The sequence below is a fragment of the Triturus cristatus genome, chromosome 1_1, assembly GCF_964204655.1.
Source record: "Triturus cristatus chromosome 1_1, aTriCri1.1, whole genome shotgun sequence".
Classification (NCBI taxonomy): domain Eukaryota; kingdom Metazoa; phylum Chordata; class Amphibia; order Caudata; family Salamandridae; genus Triturus; species Triturus cristatus.
Genome location: NC_140579.1, coordinates 1,069,966,940 through 1,069,986,382, shown reverse-complemented (window position 1 = coordinate 1,069,986,382; position 19,443 = coordinate 1,069,966,940). Strand labels below are relative to the sequence as shown.

The 19,443-nt window shown below is 48.5% G+C and overlaps 1 protein-coding gene across 1 annotated transcript; it reads left to right on the top strand.

Annotated features, from left to right (window-relative positions):
• Window positions 1–8,871: 8,871 nt before the first annotated feature.
• LOC146871555 (uncharacterized) lies at window positions 8,872–10,072 on the top strand. Its single transcript, XM_085647144.1, has 2 exons — window positions 8,872–9,012; window positions 9,431–10,072. Exons 1-2 carry the CDS (start codon window positions 8,872–8,874, stop codon window positions 10,070–10,072), a joined length of 783 nt encoding a protein of 260 aa, XP_085503270.1.
• Window positions 10,073–19,443: the final 9,371 nt, after the last annotated feature.

Genomic DNA, 19,443 nt, shown 5'->3' with positions numbered 1-19,443 from the left:
TTCAAAATACCATAGCTCATGTTGGTGGCATGTCCCAGAGCATGTTCTGCCGTGTGCTGCATGATTTCTTAGAGGCCATGTTGATTCACCTGGATGACTTCATCCATTTCCCAACCCCTGCAATGTTGACGTGGATTCTATGCCCTGGGAGGGATGCCCCATGTAATTGGGTCCATAGATGGGACACATGTGGCTTTGGTACCACCACAGGCACAGGATGTAGTGTACAGGAATCGCAAGCACTACCACTCCATCAATGCCCTGGTGGTGTGTCTGTCCAACATGGTGATTTCACATGTCTGTGCTCGTTTTCCAGGATCAGCACATGATGCCTACATCATGAGGCGTAGCAGGATGCCTGAAATGATGACGCAGCTGCGCAACGAACGAGCATGTGTTGTTGGTGGGTACAGTCTGTCTGTCCTGTATCTTGCGTAGACTTCCAGCACGACCGCTTCTCCTGTCCTACTTATGTCCATGTGGTTTCCATGTAGGGGACGCTGGCTATCCCAACATGCCATGGCTGATCACACCTCTCCGCAACCCCATCACGCCGGCCCAGCTCCACTACAACATCGCCCATGGCCGGACAAGGCGAGTGATAGAGAGGACGTTTGGCCTCCTGAAGAGCCGATTCCGATGCCTCCACAAGACCGGCGGCACCCTCCCATATGCCCCGGCGAAGGTCTGCAAAATCTTCATGGTCTGCTGCATGCTGCACAACATGGCAGTTGAGAAAGCTGTGCCACTCATCCTGGATCAAGATGATCAGGACCATCCACCCGTGGAGGACAGAGGGCTTGGCAATGGGGCTAGTGATGTGGAGGATGTGGTTCCGCAAGAGGACATCCGGAGTCGGCTCATACGCGACTTCTTTGCTTAGTGGTGAGTACCAGTGTCTGAGTGTGAATGCATTGGTCCCCGTGTGGCATGTGTTGCGATGTGTGTGTCTATCTGCATGTATGCCACGTGAGTTAGAGGTGTGTGTGGATATGTCACTCGAGTGATGGTGCCAGTGATGAGTGTATTTCCCCAGTCATAATTGTGACCTAGCATGTTGTCATCCTTACATGTGTCGAGTACATGCACATGCAAGTAGCTGTGCTTTTTGTGGCTGACTTCTTGTGTCTCTCATATCCCCAGGTACTTGCGCATGCCGTCTGCTGGTTGCATTGTTGTGGCACTGCTATTCCTCATGGACACGTCATCGTGTGCTGACTCAGCGTTACACGCACGGACAAGTTTGGAAGTCTCCTTAGGGTAAGGGATGCATCAGGGGTGTATTGGGTGTGGCAGTTTTTCACGATGTATGCACACTGCCCCTGTCGATGTTTGGTTCCTCTGCAGACATGTCGCATCACCATGGTACACATTACATGCAGCTGGGTACACCTGAATAGATGGTCAGACTTGTTGATAGTCATCAGTGATGGGATTGTGGAATGTGATGATGGCATCAATGTGTGTTACACTTCCCTCGGACATACGGTTTGCCTTGGCTTGACATGCTGTGGGACTTCCACATCAGCGGATCAATGGTGTATGGCAGTCTCTCCGTGAGCAGCAGGGGGTGTTTAGCTGTTAGCCGACACTTGTGTGCCAGTTCCATGGCTATCACGCATTTGGGCTGCAGAAGGGGGGTTCCAGTGTTGGACCCACATGTAACTCCACATTAACCGTTCATGTGTACTCCGAGTTGCCTCTGCAATCTCGAATACATGACAAATAAAGGTGTCCCCATGCCTCCAAGGTGCCTCTTCTCAGTCAATGCTGGTGTGTTGCCACGGTGCATCCGGCATGTCTGGCATGTTTTTCCGTGATAGTGGCTATGTGTCTATGTGTCGAGTAGCAAGATGCAAGCTGTTTGTGTGGGATTAGACTGTGTATTGTGCATGTAGTCAATGACTGTGTGGGTATTGTGACATGTGCCATCCCCATGCATCCCACGTTGGCCAGGCCACCATTCACTGCATCCACCTGACTCAAGCTTGCAGGACATGGTTCTGCCACCTGTCCACACATACCTGGGTGCCCCCCAGGACACTCCACATGATCCCTGACCTCTGCGCATGGCTGTAGCTGTACTCAATATGTCTGTCGGCACGGTTGTGCGGCCACCCCCTCAGCTGGTTGGGCCCATCACGGGTGTATATGGTGCTCCATGTCTGTCTTGCCTACTACAATGTGACCCATGTGTGTCCTGTGCCAGACTCAGGCCCCAGGGTGTGGATGGTTGAAGTCAAATGAGAACTCAGGCATAGTTAGACTTTACAAGACACATGTAAGGTAATAATGCAATCAGTAGGCATCTTCTCTTTATGGTGTGACTTTTTATTTTGGTTGGGGTAGGGGGGGGCGGTTGACATGAGGGGCTTTCCGGGTGTGTGGAATCCAAAGTTCACTTGGGGAGTTGGTGTCCTTGCCATTTGAAATCCTCAGAGTCCATGCCACAGTCTTTGTCAACATTGGTCAGACAGTGACCGGCAAGTCCATGTGGCAGAGAATGTCTTTTGATGCTGTGCTGCTGTTGCTCCAGTGGGCCAGGTGCCAGGCCAGGTGTCCTGGGAGATGGTGCTGTTGCGCCGACCCTCACGGTCTTTTCCGTGGACGACCCGCCCTCCTGCGGGGACCCTCAGAAGCAGGCTGTGACGATGTTTGGGATGCTACGTCGGATGTCTCCTCCTCCTCCTCCTGATCCCTCCCTGTGGGTGGTGATGTTCTACGCCTGATGGCACAGGGAGGGTTGCCCATGTTGTCGGCCATCCGACGGAGTGTACTGTGAATTCCCGTGAACACCGTCACGAGCTCAGCCTGTCTGTCCTCCATCCTCCGTTGGTGTTGCAGTAGACAGGCATGTTGCTCCGCATGTTGCTGGGCCTGCTGGGTCTTGATCCCCTCGAGGATGGACACAACCTGGGCCATGCCCGTGGTGTCCTGCCGGTATGTGTCCAGGATGTTTCAGACATGGGAATATACCGGTTCCCCAGCCAACTGGTCAGGCTCGCCCCTCCGCCGTCCTCCACTCCCACCACCCCTGCCCACTTGCACCTGGCCTGCCCTTGTGGGCACATCGGGTCTCCGGGACCCCTGAGGGGTGGCATTGGCGTTGTCGCCTGCCTCCTCCTGGGTGCCCGGGACACCGTGTCCCTCCTGGCCAGCCTGGCTGCATTGTGGTGGTGGGGCAGGGATCCTGGGTGTCTCCTGGGATGTGGCAGGAGTGGGGGTGGTGGTTGGCCCAGTTGTACCTGACGCAGGTGCTGCAGGTCGTTGGACACCAGAGGGGCCAGGTTGGTCGGGGTCGGGTTCGTCCACAGAGTGGTGAGAGTCGTCGCTGCCGGTGGCTCCGTCATCCCGCCGAGCCGGATCCTGTGTGTCTTCCCCCCCAGTGTTGGGGGGGGATCCACGACGTTGACCTGTGTGTGAGAGAGACAATGTTAATTTTGTTCCATGCAACATCCATGTTTCATTGGTTTCTAAGTTGGCACATTTCCTCTGGAAATTTGGATATGTCTTGCATTCCACTCACAGTGCACTTGTACATGGGTATGTCCCTTGGCCACAGCTTTTGCGACTTTACCTATGTGTGACACAGTCTTACTTGCTGCGTCAATTGTGACTGCAGTGGAGTGGGCAGGTGTGGAGAGCCATGCATTGGCGCCTTCCGTGTTGCACTGTACGTGGGCACATGGAGTGGTTCCACACACTTAGATAATGCAGGTAGCTGTCGTTGTGCTCGTGCACAGGTTGTGACATGGCCCTGTGTTTAGCCATGGAGAAGATGGGGGGTTCTGGCACTGGCCACCCTTGTCTACATGCACGCAGTCCACCTGCTGACGAGCAGACATTCCCACACCCCACAAGGCTGATTTGCTCTCCCTGTGTGTCCCTTTCTCGCTCCCTCTCTGTCCCCCTCTCCCTCCCTCCGTGTGTCAGCCTCCTCCCTCTGTCCGTCTCCCTCTGTCTCACTTTCTCCCTCCCTCTGTCAACCTCCTCCCTCTGTCCGTCTCCCTGTGTCTCCCTCCCTCTCTGTCCCCCTCTCCCTCTCTCCGTGTGTCAGCCTCCTCACTCTGTCCGTCTCCCTGTGTCTCCCTCCCTCTCTGTCCCCCTCTCCCTCCCTCCGTGTGTCAGCCTCTTCCCTCTGTCCGTCTCCCTGTGTCTCCCTCCCTCTCTGTCCCCCTCTCCCTCCCTCTGTGTGTCACCCTCTGTCACCTCAGCCCAGCTTCCTGGGCACAGACTGTTAGCAGATCTTTGAATGGCCCTTGGCTTGTTGATGTGAGTTTGTTTCTGATCTCCAGGCACCCATTGGGTGTAGTGTCTGTGTCTGCGCTGCTGCTGTGGTGGTGTGTGCTGCCACTCTTTCACAGTGTTGGCTGTTCATTAGCTGCTGTCATGTGCAAAAAGTGCCTTCACCCCCATGTCTTAATGCAAGGCGTCCGCCATTTGCTGGCAAGTCTTTCCTGTGTGGGGACACACTGTTTGTCTGGCTGTGACCTAGGCCATATGGGCAGAGGGCATTGTTGTCTGCTTCTGAGTTGCACTATGTGATTTTTGGGGCCCACACTCCCGCCATCCCGGTTACCGTGTCTTGTGTTGGTGTTTTCTGTGGCCTGTGACTTGACATTGTCCAGCTGGGTGCATGGGGCATGGTGGCGCTAGTGGCATGTGCGTGTTAATGGAGTGTGGTTGAGTCATGCGATAGCTTGGGGTGGTTGCGTGCCTGTTTGTGAGTTTGGTTGTGGATGACGTTCCCCCCATGTGAGGTGAGTTGTTTGTGTACTTACCCGGGTCTCGGACTCCTTCTAATCCGTCCACTGCCACCACCGGCAGTATGGCCATCACCCTCTCCTCCCAGGGATGGTAGTGTACGGGTCTTCGGGCCGGCCCTCCTCCAGTGACGTTGGCCTGGTTGTGTTCGTCCGTCATTTTGGCTCTGACCCTCCTCCGCAGATCGTACCACCTGGCTTGGCATTCATGCCTGGTCCTTCTGGTGTCCGCAACAGCATTCACAGCATCGACGATGGTCTGCCACATGGATGTTTTTTCAGAAATGGTGTTCCAAAGAGGTGTGGCTCAACTCTGAGGATTTCATCGACAAGGACCTCCAACTCTCGGCTAGTGAACTTTGGATTCTTGTTAGTGGGCATGGTGAGGGGTGTGGGTGTGGATGGGGGGGTGTGGATGGTTGTGGGTGTGTGGGTGTGGTTGTGCAGGTGTGTGTGTGAATGTGATGTGGGGGTGTTTGTGAAGGTGTGTGTGTAAAGGTGTGCAAGTGAAAGGTGTGGTCAAGCTTCTAGTATGGTGCTGTAGGTTGTCTGTGGGGTCTGGCAGCGGTGAGTCTGTTGTAAAGGCTCATGGTTTGTGTGTGTGGGCCCTTTTTATTGGTCCATTGGTGGGTGTGGCTGTGTTTGAACTTTGGGTGGGTGTGTTATAAGGAGTGGTTGTGTTTTGGGCCTCTGTTTTGGATTTTGGCAGTTGCAGGTCAGTGATTGTGTTGTTTTTGAGCTTGTTGGACATGTTTAGTGGCTTTGTGCCATTCGAATGGTGTATTCTTGTGTTGTTTTGCTTTGTCCTGGTTGTGTACGTGCGTTTTTAACGTGTGTACGGTGTGTACTTCGGCCATTTGGTTGTACAGTGCTGTCCTTGTGTCTGGCTTGGTACGACTCGTACATGCGCGATGTTGTGTGAAGGTGCTGGTGTTGGGGCCTGGGGTACGCTCCATACGTCCGCGGGTGAGGGTACGGTTTGTACATACACGGGGGTACGACACGTACACGGGTGGGGGTACGACTCGAACGTACAGGGGTGTACATACACGGGGGGTGCGACACGTACACGGATGTACATACACGGGGGTTCGACACGTACAGGGGTGTACATACACGGGGGTGCGACACGTACACGGATGTACATACACAGGGGGTTCGACACGTACAAGGGTGTACATACACGGGTGGGGGTACGACACGTACACGGGTGTACATACATGGGGGTTCGACACGTACAGGGGTGTACATACACGGGGGTGACGACTCAAACGTACACGGGTGTACATACACGGGTGGGGGTACGACACGTACACGGGTGTACATACACGGGTGGGGGTACGACACGTACATGGGTGTACATACACGGGGGATTCGACACGTACACAGGTGTACATACACGGGGGTGACGACTCGAACGTACACGGGTGTACATACACGGGTGGGGGTACGACACGTACACGGGTGTACATACACGGGTGGGGGTACGACACGTACACGGGTGTACATACACGGGGGGGTTCGACACGTACACAGGTGTACATACACAGGGGGGTTCAACTCGAACGTACACAGGTGTACATACACGGGGGGTTCGACACGTACACGGGTGTACATACACGGGGGGTTCGACTCGAACGTACACGGGTGTACATACACAGGGGGGTTCGACTCGAACATACACGGGTGTACATACACGGGGGTGCGACACGTACACGGGTGTACATACACGGGGGTTCGACACGTACAGGGGTGTACATACATGGGGGTGCGACACGTACACGGGTGTACATACATGGGTGGGGGTACGACACGTACAGGGGTGTACATACACGGGGGGTGCGACACGTACACGGGTGTACATACACGGGTGGGGGTACGACACGTACACGGGTGTACATACACGGGGGGTTCGACACGTACACGGGTGTACATACACGGGGGTTCGACACGTACACGGGTGTACATACACGGGGGGTTCGACACGTACACGGGTGTACATTCACGGGGGGTTCGACACGTACACGGGTGTACATACACGGGGGGTTCGACACGAACGTACAGGGGCTGGGTGGGGGGTTCGACTCGAACGTACGGGGGCTGGGGGGGGTCGGCACGTACATACGGGGGCTGGGGGTGGTGTTCGGCACGTATGCGGGCACATGTCTCCATGGTTGCTATGGGAGTTCGGTGCGGACGGTGTTTTTTCCATCCGTTTGTAACATCGGACGCACGGGATGGATCGTAATTCCGCGGTCGGACTTCATTTGTACGGTAAATCGTCCGTGGACGTGTCGGACACATTTTCCGACCCGAGGACGTGTGGGGAATAATTCCCAATGCGATTCGTATGGACTTTTTACCATGCGATTCGTAATTGCCAGTTTGTACGGCACTTGTACGATTCGTACGGTAAAAAGACCGGATACGAGTCGTACGGGGAATTTTTTTACCAGATCGTGATCGGCACCATTGTGTCTTTTCCAAACCAGCAGTTTTAGATTTTTTTTTTCTAAACAATCTAGTTTTGATCTCAACGTACCCGTTAAAATAATAGTGATTCCTTCATGTAGTATTTTATCGTTGGCTTCCATTTTGACAATTTCTTCATTTTCCAATTTTAATAATTCTTCGTTGAATATTGAACACTCACGCAGTGTCGGCATTAAGCATATCACTGACTTATTTTTAGCAATTTCCACGTACACTTTTGAAGCAACTACATTTTCATTTGGAAAGACATTGCAAAGTAATAGACTCTCCAAAGCTTCTTTCCCTGTTTTTTGAAAGAATTCCAATTCTTATATCTTGAAGAATACTTCCATATTCAGCATAATTTGCCTGTCGCATATTTGTTGTCAGTTCTTTGTATTCAAAATTAGTCCAAATGTTCACATTACCAACACTGCCAAGAGACTTTCTAGTATCTTCATGGGCAAGTGTTTTAAATACTGGTTGTCCTTTTACCGGTGTCAGTTGCAGTAGATCTCCAAAAACTATGACGTGTTTTCCTCCAAATAACACATCATACTCTGTTTTAAGAATTTGCTGCATTCTTAAATGCACAAAGGCAAGCATCAAGTTTGAAACCATGCTCACCTCATCAATAATGAGAAGTTTCATTTTCTTCAGCACTCTTGAAACTTCACAACAAGCTTCTCCAGATAGCTTGTGGTATTCCAATTTGTTCTCATGCTCTACTGGCAGCATTAGTTAACAATGTAAAGTAATTCCTTTAATGTTATGTGCTGCCAGTAGTAGGTAGGGATACCAAACATCACCATGCAAAAATCCTGGCCTTAAAAGTGACAGGTCTGGCCGCAAACTTCTGGCATTAAATTTGACAGGTCTAGTCTTAAATTTGACAAGTCTGGCAGGAAACTCCTGGCATTAAATTAGACAGGGCTGGCCGCAAACTGCTGGCCTTAAAAACTCTGGTTTTAAAAGGGGTGACATGTAGGGCTAGTCCTAAAAGTGGCATGTCTGGCTGCAAAACATGGATAGTTGTGTATATGTTTAAAACTGCGCAGAAAAGTGCGTGCATGTAGGAGGGAAATGTCTGGGCCTGTTTTAAAACTGGGGGGTTGCAGACAGCTGGTGGGTGAACAGCTGCGGAGCAGTCCTGAGGTCACGTGATCTTGTTGTGTTGTAGAGGTGTACGCCTCTTTTAGGGGTTGTGGTTTCTTAGAATACATATAAGCATGTGGCAAGAGCCGTGGACAGCAAGCAGACGTTTGAATACGCCAAGGGACCCACAGACAAAATGAAGAGATACAACCCGTTCGTGAAAAGCGCCAGGGTGGATGGCTCCCAGACCCTTATCAATAGATATTACCGCAGCCTAGCACCTCTGGTAATGGACGAGAATGCTCAACAAGAAACACCTCGGGATATGGGTTGCGACGTTACTGGTTTTGGCACCGGTCTGTGTAGGCCTATGGAGGAACTTGGGCTCAAGGATTACGGATGCCGGATGGTCCCGGTTAAGTGCGACAGCAGCGAAAGTGAAGGCTCGGGTAGTGACAGTGTGCTTGCCGGCCTCAGTTCAGTGGACATGGAGGAAGATGAAGAAGTTGTAGCACCTCCTAACACACCCGTCTATGAAGACATGGACCTTCAGGAGAATACGGCTGCTGAGAAGGCCGGTCTGCAACAGCCTGGGACAAGCGTCGAAGATGTTGGGGCCTCGCAGGACGTTAACGACTCGCAAGATTTCAGAGCCGCCGCAGAGGGCTGTGATAATGCGGAGGTTAGTAGGAAAATTTTATGAACAGGTAGTTACAAAAATGATGTATTTTATTTCTTCAACTAACGTATTGTCATTCTGTCTTCTTTTGACCCTAGAGAGCAAAACCCGCTGGATGCACCTACTTCATAATGCACTATGGTAAAGAGGCTGTAACACCTCCTAACACGCCCGTCTATGAAGACATGGACCTTCAGGAGAATACGGCTGCAGAGAAGGAAGGTCTGCAACAGCCTGGGACAAGCGTCGAAGATGATGGGGCATCGCAGGACATTAGCGACTCGCAAGATTTCAGAGCCGCCGCAGAGGGCTGTGAAAAGGCAGAGGTTAGTATGAAAATGTTATGAGCAGATAGTTACAAAAATGATGTATTTTATTTCTTCAACTAACGTATTGTCATTCTGTCGTATTTTGAACCTAGAGAGAAACCCCAAAAAGGCCGGCTACAGAGTGGAGGCATGTGTCAGGGTGGCGACCTGCAAAAGCGAACAATGTAATTTTCAATTGTCTGTGGTGTTCAAAACAAGCTGAAAGTTCCACATGTCAAAACCGTGAGGGCTGCGATAAGTGTGTATGCGGCTCCGACGCGTGTGAAAAGGAAGAGCCAGGATTGCCCGACGACGTCCGACAGGCAGTTAAGGCTTTCGCCGCGTCTGTGGTACTAAATTGTGTCAAACGGGACTATTACAGCCTTTGTCAAGGTCATCAAATCAAAGATCCTCAGCAGGCGGCGCACGAATGCTTGTGTGAATCATACAGATCAAGAACAATACGATATATTTGTACTTTGCTAGACCCTTACAAGGTATATAAACTGCTAAGGGTTGTGTATGGTTTGTACAATGAAAAGAAAGATGTCCACCCCGATATGTTGATGATCTTGATGGGGGCAGTCAATGAGATCAGATACGCCTTAGACCCTAGCTCAAAACTAACCGCTATGCAGGGAATGGACACTGCTTTCAATAGAAGGATGATAGAAAGACTCATAGCAAGGCGTATGTGTAATGTATATAAAAAAAATAGACAAGTATGGTCTTTGGCCCCCCGAAGACTGTTTTAAGCAGGTTCTTATGTAACGTTACATGATAGCGTGTATTTAGAACAAACTAGTAGAATGTTAAATCCAAAAGGGTGGTGCTGTGTTAAGTCGTACTATACAGAATGTGAAAATATATGAAACCCATGTCTATGATTTTGCTACTATTCTTTATTTTTTAAATAAAATGTTCTTACACAAAACAAGCGTCATTCATTGCATTGTGTAACGGCTGATAACATGCAGGGGGGCGTGTTAAGAAAACTTTATTACGATACTAGGGGAGTTGGCAGCTTGGGGAGCGCCGAAGCTCTATATAGAAGGGCTGTGGATGAAAAGGAGTCGGTGAGCAGAGAAGCTGTGAAGACTTGGTTATCAGGCAAGGAGGCGTATTCACTCCATAAACCGGCCAGAAGACATTTTAAGAGACGCCCAACAATCGTTAATGCGCAAATAGATTATCAATGGCAAGCGGACATAATAAGTCTTCAAGATATAGCAAAACATACCAGCGGATCTTGTTATATATTAACCGTCATAGATGTGTTGTCCAAGTACGCCTACGCAGAGGCGCTGTGTGATAAAAGTGGGGCTAGCGTCACAGCCGCTTTTAAAACCATCTTCGATAAGGGGCGTATTCCTCAAAAACTACAAACAGACGCCGGAAAAGAATTCTTAAATAAGGCATTTCAGAAATTATTAAAGCAACACAATGTTCAACATTTTGTAACACACACGGAGGTAAAAGCAGATGTTGTAGAACGGTTTAACAGAACCTTAAAGTCTAAGATGTGGAGGTATTTTACGGCCCACAACACCTACAGATACGTGGATGTTCTGCAGGCTTTCTTAGCTGTATATAATGCCAGTTATCACAGGACCATCAAAAGGGCCCCCGAAGATGTGACACCTAGTAATTCGTTAACTGTTTGGAGAAATGTGTATGGTCGTAAATTCGATACAAAGGTGAAGAAGCCTGTTTTTAAAAAAGGTGATCACGTAAGGATTTCAAAATTGAAAGGAGTCTTCACGAAGGGTTACCAGCAGACTTTTAGCGATGAAATATTTATAGTGGAAAGTGTGGAGCTTAAGGAAGGGCTATATATTTACAGGTTAAAGGACTACGATGGGGAAACGGTGTCTGGGGTTTTTTACAAGGAAGAGTTACAAAAAGTGCCAGATGATCCGAACAGGGTGTACAGGGTTGAAAAGGTTCTGAAAAGGAAAGGTAGCGGGGCTAAGAGCCAGGCATATGTCAAATGGCGGGGGTGGCCTGAGAAATTTAACAGTTGGGTGTTGGCCAGTTCCCTGAAGGGTGTGGGAGCTCAAAACAGCTGATACGATGGAGACAAAACCCTTTTATATAACCTTACCATCCAACGCCTCTAAGGGCATGTTCCCCAACAATCAGATTTCTAATTACACCGTCAAATTGGCTAAGCCTGTGGACCTGAAAGGGGACTGGGAGGTTGCCCTAACAGAAATCCAGTACCCTAGAACATGGAATACCTTTACAGCGGCCGAAACCAAGTTCCAATTCAAGCGTGAACAGGACCCCAAGGTCCTAAACGTATCCTTCCCTCACGGCTACTACCCAAGCGTTTCAAGCGTTGTCGAAGCCATCAACAAATCCATAGCTGCCATAGAACCGCTGCCGAATATTCATCTGGTGCTAGATAACGTTAGAAGGAAGGTGTTTCTCAAATCCATAAACCGCAATACTCTGTTTAACTGCTCCGGTAAATTAAAAAGGGTTTTAGGGACGGTACAACATGTGAAAAGTCCGGTGGAACAAGATCACACGTGCCCCGATATTAACGGGGGGTTCTACACGCTCTATGTGTATGGCGATATTGTAGAGGCTCAGAGGATCGGGGATAGTTACTCGCCGCTGTTAAGATGTGTTCATGTACAGGGTGATAATAATACCATGTTCAAAATCCAATTTAACAAACCTGACTACGTCGCCGTTTCTAAAAACCATTTTGACACTATTTCAATTATGATCTACGATGATCAGTCTGAGCCGGTGGCCTTTAAATACGGGAAAGTTATTGTTAAGCTTCATTTAAGGCCTAGACACGACAGGGGATATTAAGCAGCAGGAATGGTGGTTATGAAAACCTACGGAGATCCGTCTATGTACAGAGACTATTACAGAAGTCAAGCCGGTTATGGAGGACCGCCGTACTTTCAAGGGTCACCTGTTATGTACGGGGCTGGATTAGGAGGATTCTTTAGAAGTCTGTTTAGAAGAGCTATGCCTTTCCTGAGAAGAGGCTATGAAATTGCAAAACCCCATGTTAAGGCGGCTGCCACGAACACTGCCCAGGAGGTGGTGGGGTCTGTTACATCGGCGGTTGCAGAGCGCATGAACAAGCAACCTCAAGAAGGAGCGGGTTTGATGTATAAACCACGCGCGAGTGTCAAAAGGAAACGTGGGGTTTCCAGATGCAGGGGCCCTCCGGCCCCCTATAAAAAAAGGAGGAGCTCTTCAAAACGCACTCAGAAAAGAAGAGCCCCAAGAAGGAAGAGAGCTGCCAAGAAGCGAAACGGCTCTAAAGTAAATATTTTTTAAAGCCTCGTAAACACAGACATGGCCTTCGTACATTGTGGATCTGGAGAGTGCGCCAAATCAGAGTTAGACTTGTTTAGTCTAAAACCCACGCAGACAAGCATCGAAAACAGCTTCTTCATGGAGGTATCACCTTTAGCAGCGCTGACGCCGCTGGCCCCCATAGAGTTTTTTGTGTCAGGGTCCACGGATATGTATTTGGATCTCAACAACACGTTGCTACATCTTATGTTTAAAATCGTCAAAGCCGATGGGACCGACATTGAAGACGACGCTAAAGTGGCAACGATCGCTTACCCGCTAGCTACCCTGTTTAACCAAGTGGACATCACCTTGGGTGATCGACTCATCACCCAGAACGATAACATGTACGCCTACAGAGCCTACATCGAGAGCATTCTAAATTACAGTAGCGATGCCCTTGACACACAACTTTCAGCGGGTCTGTTTCACCGGGATACATACGGACAGTTTGAAATCACAGCTCTGGATGGAGCCAATAAGGGTTTTATAAAAAGAGCAAGGCAGGCGGCAAGTAGTCGTACCTTTGACCTCCTAGGTCGCATACATTCAGACCTCTTCTTCCAAGATAAACTGCTCATCAACGGAATTGATCTTAAGCTCAAGCTCACTCGCAACAAGGACTCATTCTGCCTCATCAGCGGGCGCGAGCATCCTGGCCGCGAGCCTGTTTGTAAAGAGAGTGAAAGTGTCACCGAGCGTCAGGTTGGCGCACGCCGAAGCTTTACAAATATCCAACGCCAAGTACGCTGTGGAAAGAGTATCTCTGAAGGTATTCAGCATCCCTGCAGGAACCCGCTTAACACAGCAGCAGAATTTATTTCTGGGCCAGCTACCCAAACTCATCATCATAGGTTTTGTGGACAATACAGCTTTTAGTGGTACCTATGCCTCAAACCCCTTCAATTTTAAACACTACAAAATCAACTACGCGGCGCTGGTCCACGAGGGCACTGTGATTCCTGCAAAACCCTACACACCCAGTTTTGCAGCCGGTCATTACATCAGGGAATATCAGGGTCTGGTTTCGATAACAGGAAAGCATCAAAGGGACTGTGGTGTAGCCGTGTCAAGAGAAGGCTATGGGAGCGGATACACGCTGTTCGCATTCGACCTGACACCGGACATGGAAGATGGCGATCACTACAACCTGGTCAAAAATGGGAATCTAAAAGCTGAAATACGTTTTGCCGACCCGCTGGTGGCTAATGTGAACATGGTCGTATTCTCGGTATTCGACAGCATCATACAGATCAACCACGCAAGACAGATTTTGTTTGACTATCTTTAAAAACATTTGCGAAATGGATACTGTACAGATACGTGACTTCTTAAACAGACATAAATACGCTAGGAAATACTTTTTGGGTGTTTTCCCTAGCGATGGGTTACCAAGCGAAATAGGGCCAGAAAGACCGTGCACCCTAGTCTTTAACACAGACACGCATGACAAGAGTGGGACACACTGGGCCGCCATGTTTATAGCGAGGGACAAGGTTACAGTGTTTGACAGTACAGCAGAGTTCCCTGAACACAGACTCTATACACGGCCCATATTCAAGTTTGTGAAAAAAGCTGCAGCGGTGGTGGAGTATAACAAGCTGAGGGTGCAGGATTCCATGGCCATCACATGCGGGGAACACTGTATTTATTTTATCAGTAAAATGTCAGAGGGTCTTTCGTTTCTTAAATCTATATTCGAGGGATCTTGTTAACAATGACAGTATAGTTGTGAAATATGTAAAAGAAAACACAAGGGCGTCGGTCAGACCTGTGAAAACCGAATATGTAGCTTGTCAAAACTGTAAGGGTTTATAACAATCGTATGCTTAATGTTTAGAAATTTCTTAAATCTATATTCGAGGGATCCTGTTAACAATGACAGTATAGTTGTGAAATATGTAAAAGAAAACACAAGGGCGTCGGTCAGACCTGTGAAAACCGAATATGTAGCTTGTCAAAACTGTAAGGGTTTATAACAATCGTATGCTTAATGTTGAACATGTAAAATAAAGACATTATATTTTAAAAAACATGTATTCAGACTCCGTATTTCAATATACATGCACCTTAAATGTTTTAAAAGACGACTGAGACGGCTTGAAAAGTTATAACATGTGTTTATTACAAACAGGTTGGTAGGTGGGTCATCAGTTTCACATACTTTATTGAAGAAACCAATGAAGTCGAAAAAACCAGGAACGTTTATACATATAATACACACAATTATTCAAAAAGTCTGTAGAACCATCAAGGCGTAATCCACGTGAGGGGTTTGGGCACAGTCTTTTTGCGCGGTGGCGCCTTAGGTGCAGGGGTCGACCATGTCGGGGATAGCCTTCGAACTTCAGAACTTATAGGCGATGGTAGTAGGGGGTCCTTCAAATTTTCCAACAGGCGACGGTGTTCATTATTCCCAACGAGCGTGGAGGGTATATTGAGTTCAGCAGTGGCTTGCAGAAACTGATCCCAACCCCGAGGCGCATTTTGAGGCGTTAGGATTTTGGGATGCGTGAGACCTTTGACTAGATCGTACATGTGCGACCCTGCAACCGGTTGTCCCCTGTAGAGTAATTCACCTCGCTCATTCCAAGAGGTTAGGTCTTTAGAAGCTGCGAGTTTACTCATTATCATCTGCGCAGCCCCTCTGTGTCTCTGGCTTATATTTTTTAAGAGATCGCCAACAAAGGTATCTGAGGATGTTGCAAGATCGGGAGGCGGCTGCAGGGGCTGCGGGGCGTTGGCTGGAGCTGTTGGTTGTTCAGAGTCTGGGGTATATAGAGTCAGCTTGTTTTTCTCGGTATTCCACTGGGTGTAGGAATTTAAGAATTTTTTGAGAGTGGCGGTGTAAAGGTTAGCCTTGTCGTAGGGATTTAGATCGGTCCTGCTCAAAATTTCTTGAATTTCAGTATCCAGACGTAGAGTCTCATTTCTACGGATATCCCAGGCCTTGTCCGAGGAAGACCCCATATGCTCCATTTGTTGCCTAGGCACCAGATACATTTTTGTGGCGTGTTCCATCACCGGCCCGTGATGAGGCTTGTAATTATAAGTATAGCAATGCCCAACAAGTTACCTATAAAACCCCCAGACTGTCTCACCAGTTTCTTCTTTGTGATGAGCGATGCCCTTTTATTACTGAGCTTCCTGATAAGACCCCTCTTCTTCTTCAACACCTGCAACTGACGCTTTGATATAGGAACGTTGCCTTTTAGGGTGTTTAGGGCTATTTCTGAAATGGCAGACACTAAATCGTCAGAAGCGGCGCCCAGGATGGCCTTTCTGTGTTGGGGGCTGGCTGTAGCAAGCATTTTCAGGAGAGCTAGATTGCGACGTAGGCGGGCAGACATGGTCAACACCGTGTGTTATAAGGGAGGGTCTGTAAATGGCTCTAAAAGGCATCAGCGCGGCTTTTTATAGGGTCGGGTCTTGGGCATTGGGGTGTAAACTACAGGGAGGTCGGGTGGAAAAATATCAGCCCTCAGTCTATAGTCTTCTAGAGTTTCATTTTTTAAGTCTACCAGCAGGTACCCGTGGTGTTTTGATGTAGCGTCGTTAAAGGCCTCCATGAAGAAGTGTGTGTTGCCGGGGTACATCTGCTTAGCTATGACGGATATTTGTTGTTTGTCACGGGGGTTTTTAAATAAAACAAGGTATGAAGCGTTGAGAGCTATAGACCGACTGTTCTTTCCCTTGTAAAACAAGTTCTGCACAATGTAGCAGATGCTTAGATTGCGATGATGTGAATATTGAGTAAAAGCTCTCTCTAACTCCGGATGATCACCACCTTCACGCATAAGGTCATCGACAATTATCATATTTACAAGGGTAGGGGGCAGTAGCTCGTCATCGTTGAGGTTATCCGGTATGCCCTCTATAAATTTGATATGGGGGAACCTCCGAGCTAAGTCTGTATAAAGAGGCTGCCAGCATGAATAAAGCCACACAATGTTGTTAGGGGTTTGTGATAAAACAGAGCCTGCATTTTCTAGGAGCTTTTTTATAAAGTAGCTTTTACCGCAGTTTGAGGGTCCTGCTAGCACGCAGGAGAACGGGTGTTGCAGCCTGGTGTCCATGATCTGGAGGTTGGTTCTCTAATGGGCCTAATAACCATAAGGCAGGGTTTTATAGTCAGCAGTCAGGACCCTTTTATCAAAAACAACTCGCAATGTTTTATGTAGGGGCTGGGTTGTAATTTCCCACTTCTTTTTGGATCTGACTATGCAGGGCTGGTTCACGACTATAGTTTTAGCATTGTCAGAATCGGCTGCGGTAGCGTATTCATGCACCAGATTCTTCAAACTATCAAAATTGATTTTTAGGGTGTTGCTGACATTTAATGTTATCCCTTTGACCTTCATACACACTTTGTTCTTGTTTGTGCGGTAACTGTATGTCTTAGGTCCCGAGGACGTATATTCCAATATATACTCATCCTTATCTAGCTCGCTGGTCAGATTACCCAGATAATCCCCTAGAGGTGGGTCTTCATCCCCCGGTTTGCTCACAAAAATCACAGAGTCTGTATCATGATACAAGCAGCGCTCCTGGAGCTTATCCATAACCCCGTAAAGCTCTAGACGCGCGTGGGCTGTCGTGAAGCAGGCTATGAAAATGTTTATGTTGTTACACGTTGTGGGGTACTCTTGGGTGTATTTCCAACACACAGCAGCGGTATCGTCATCGATAAACTCACAGCTGGACACTTCGTAGCATGGAGCAAACAGGTACTTGAACAGTTCATCAGGATCTGTTATTAAGGTAGTATTTGACAGGCTTGTGTGCTGTGCAAATTTTCCCCACAAGGAGTTTAGACAGAGTTTGGCTAGCTGGCGACGTGCAGGGTTGACCTCTATCAGATGGGGTCGTAGACGGATACCCTCGTGAGCGTAGTAGTCAGCGATGTATTTCTGTTTTGCATCCTGACTAGTACACCATTCTGGATACCCTGAGGCTTCATGCTTGTCTCTGAGAAACAAATCAATGTAGGGTGCAAAGAGTTGTGTTGTAGTGTCCTTAAAATGCCACACTTCGTGTACTCTGCCGAGCCTGTACCCTTTCTCTAAGGCAGCCTGTACCTCGATGCTACACCAAGTGCCTGTGAGCATCCTTTGTTCTTCGGTGTGGCTGCAAACACCAACCTCTTTAAACATCGCACATGTTCGACAGAGGGGGAACAGCAGCTTACCATCGACTCAGCATGGTAACACAGGAAAGTAAAGCTGCTTAGGAGGATAGATTTCACATTTGACCAGCCCAAAGTATTCCTTTAGGGGCTTAAAATCTCTATAGATGATTGTGGGGTGACCCACGGGGTACAACTTTGTTTTGTTCACAAAAGGGTACAGACTGGTGAAATCATAGTAGTGTATTTTCTCACCCTCACCAGCGGCCTTGTACAGCTGTATGGCATTTGTACGACCCCCGTATAAGGCATCGCGGGGCTCCAGAGGTTTGGGTAAATCACGAGTGTTAAGAAAAGAGCAGAGGTCAGTGTCTGTTTTTAACATGTCTAACCACTCGTGCTCCCAAAGAACTCTCATAGCAAAACCCTGCTTTTCAACATACTGGGCCTTTGTGAGAGTACGTCTGTATAAGTGTTCAAATGTGGCACCCAGCATTTTGTTATACTCATGGGGTTTGTAACACTTGGGGCAGCCGTGGTAAAAACAGCCGTTGAATTCAAAGGCCGTCGGCACACCCTTAATTACAGAGTACCCGTCCAGGTGATAGGGGCCCAGGCGGTATTCACCACCCTGTAAGGCATGCTGAATTTGTATGTCTTCCTTCTCAGAGACGTGCATGAGCCATTGGATGGATGGGGTTGAATAACGTTTCTGTTTACCGTTATAGAGGTCTGGCGGTACTAGAGCGATAGTTTCGGGCATCAAAAACATGTGCTTGTAGATGAACATACACATGGAGGCCAGAGTGACGTTTTGAAACGGGTCTATGTATTCGGCCGCTTCTAGCCTTTTAGGGGTTTTGGATTTCACGGCCAGCCCCTTTTTAGTTAGGGTCTTGGATTTCAAGGCCTTGACTTTCTTAGTCGTTGTCTTGGATTTCAAGACCTTGCCTGTTTTAGTCATAGACACCACAGCATCTCTGAAGAGGTTACAAGCTTGCCGTAGGATCATTACATCAGCCTGACAATAAGCTTTCAACTCCTTTTCACGGTTTTCAGAGTACCATTGTAGAAAGCTCTCTTTCTCATCAGGCATCATGTATTCAACCCCGTAGCTGTTAGGAGGCGGCATGGGTCCCACATAATTCTGGTTAGCCCAGGTGTTAAAAAAGTGTGGAAAATAACCTTTACATCCTGGGAACCCAAAGGCCTTAGGCAGCTTGCTCAATTTCATGGGTAGGAAATTCAGGGTGTCTATGAACCGTATTTGTAAAGAGCATACCGTCATCAGCATCAGTTTAGAACCCTGGGTTATGAGTTCAACTTGGATCTTTTCACGAATCATGTTTTGCAGAATAAAGAAGGAGTCATAGGCTTTCGAATTGTGGGCGAGCATGGTATACCCTTGGAATTTGGTTTGAATGAAAGTGCTGAGGAAATCCCCAACGCACGTTCTGCCTTCAAACTCCCAGCTAGCGTCGGAAGTTAGGTGGTGGGCGTAAATATAGTTAGGCTGGTGTACCCCCGTCTCTTGGGTGCACTCTATATCAAACACTATATAGTTTTCGGTCTTGGTTTGGGGGAGCCCATTAACCATGTAACACTGATGGTTGGTGCCGACCGTGAAAGACACATGGCACCTGGGGCATATCATGCCTTTGCACTTGTGATCCG

Coding starts and splice junctions, on each gene's coding strand:
- LOC146871555 (XM_085647144.1), top strand. CDS start 8,872: ATGGACCTTCAGGAGAATACGGCTGCTGAGAAGGCCGGTCTGCAACAG. Junction 9,013..9,430: donor AGGGCTGTGATAATGCGGAG/GTTAGTAGGAAA, acceptor TTTTGAACCTAG/AGAGAAACCCCAAAAAGGCC.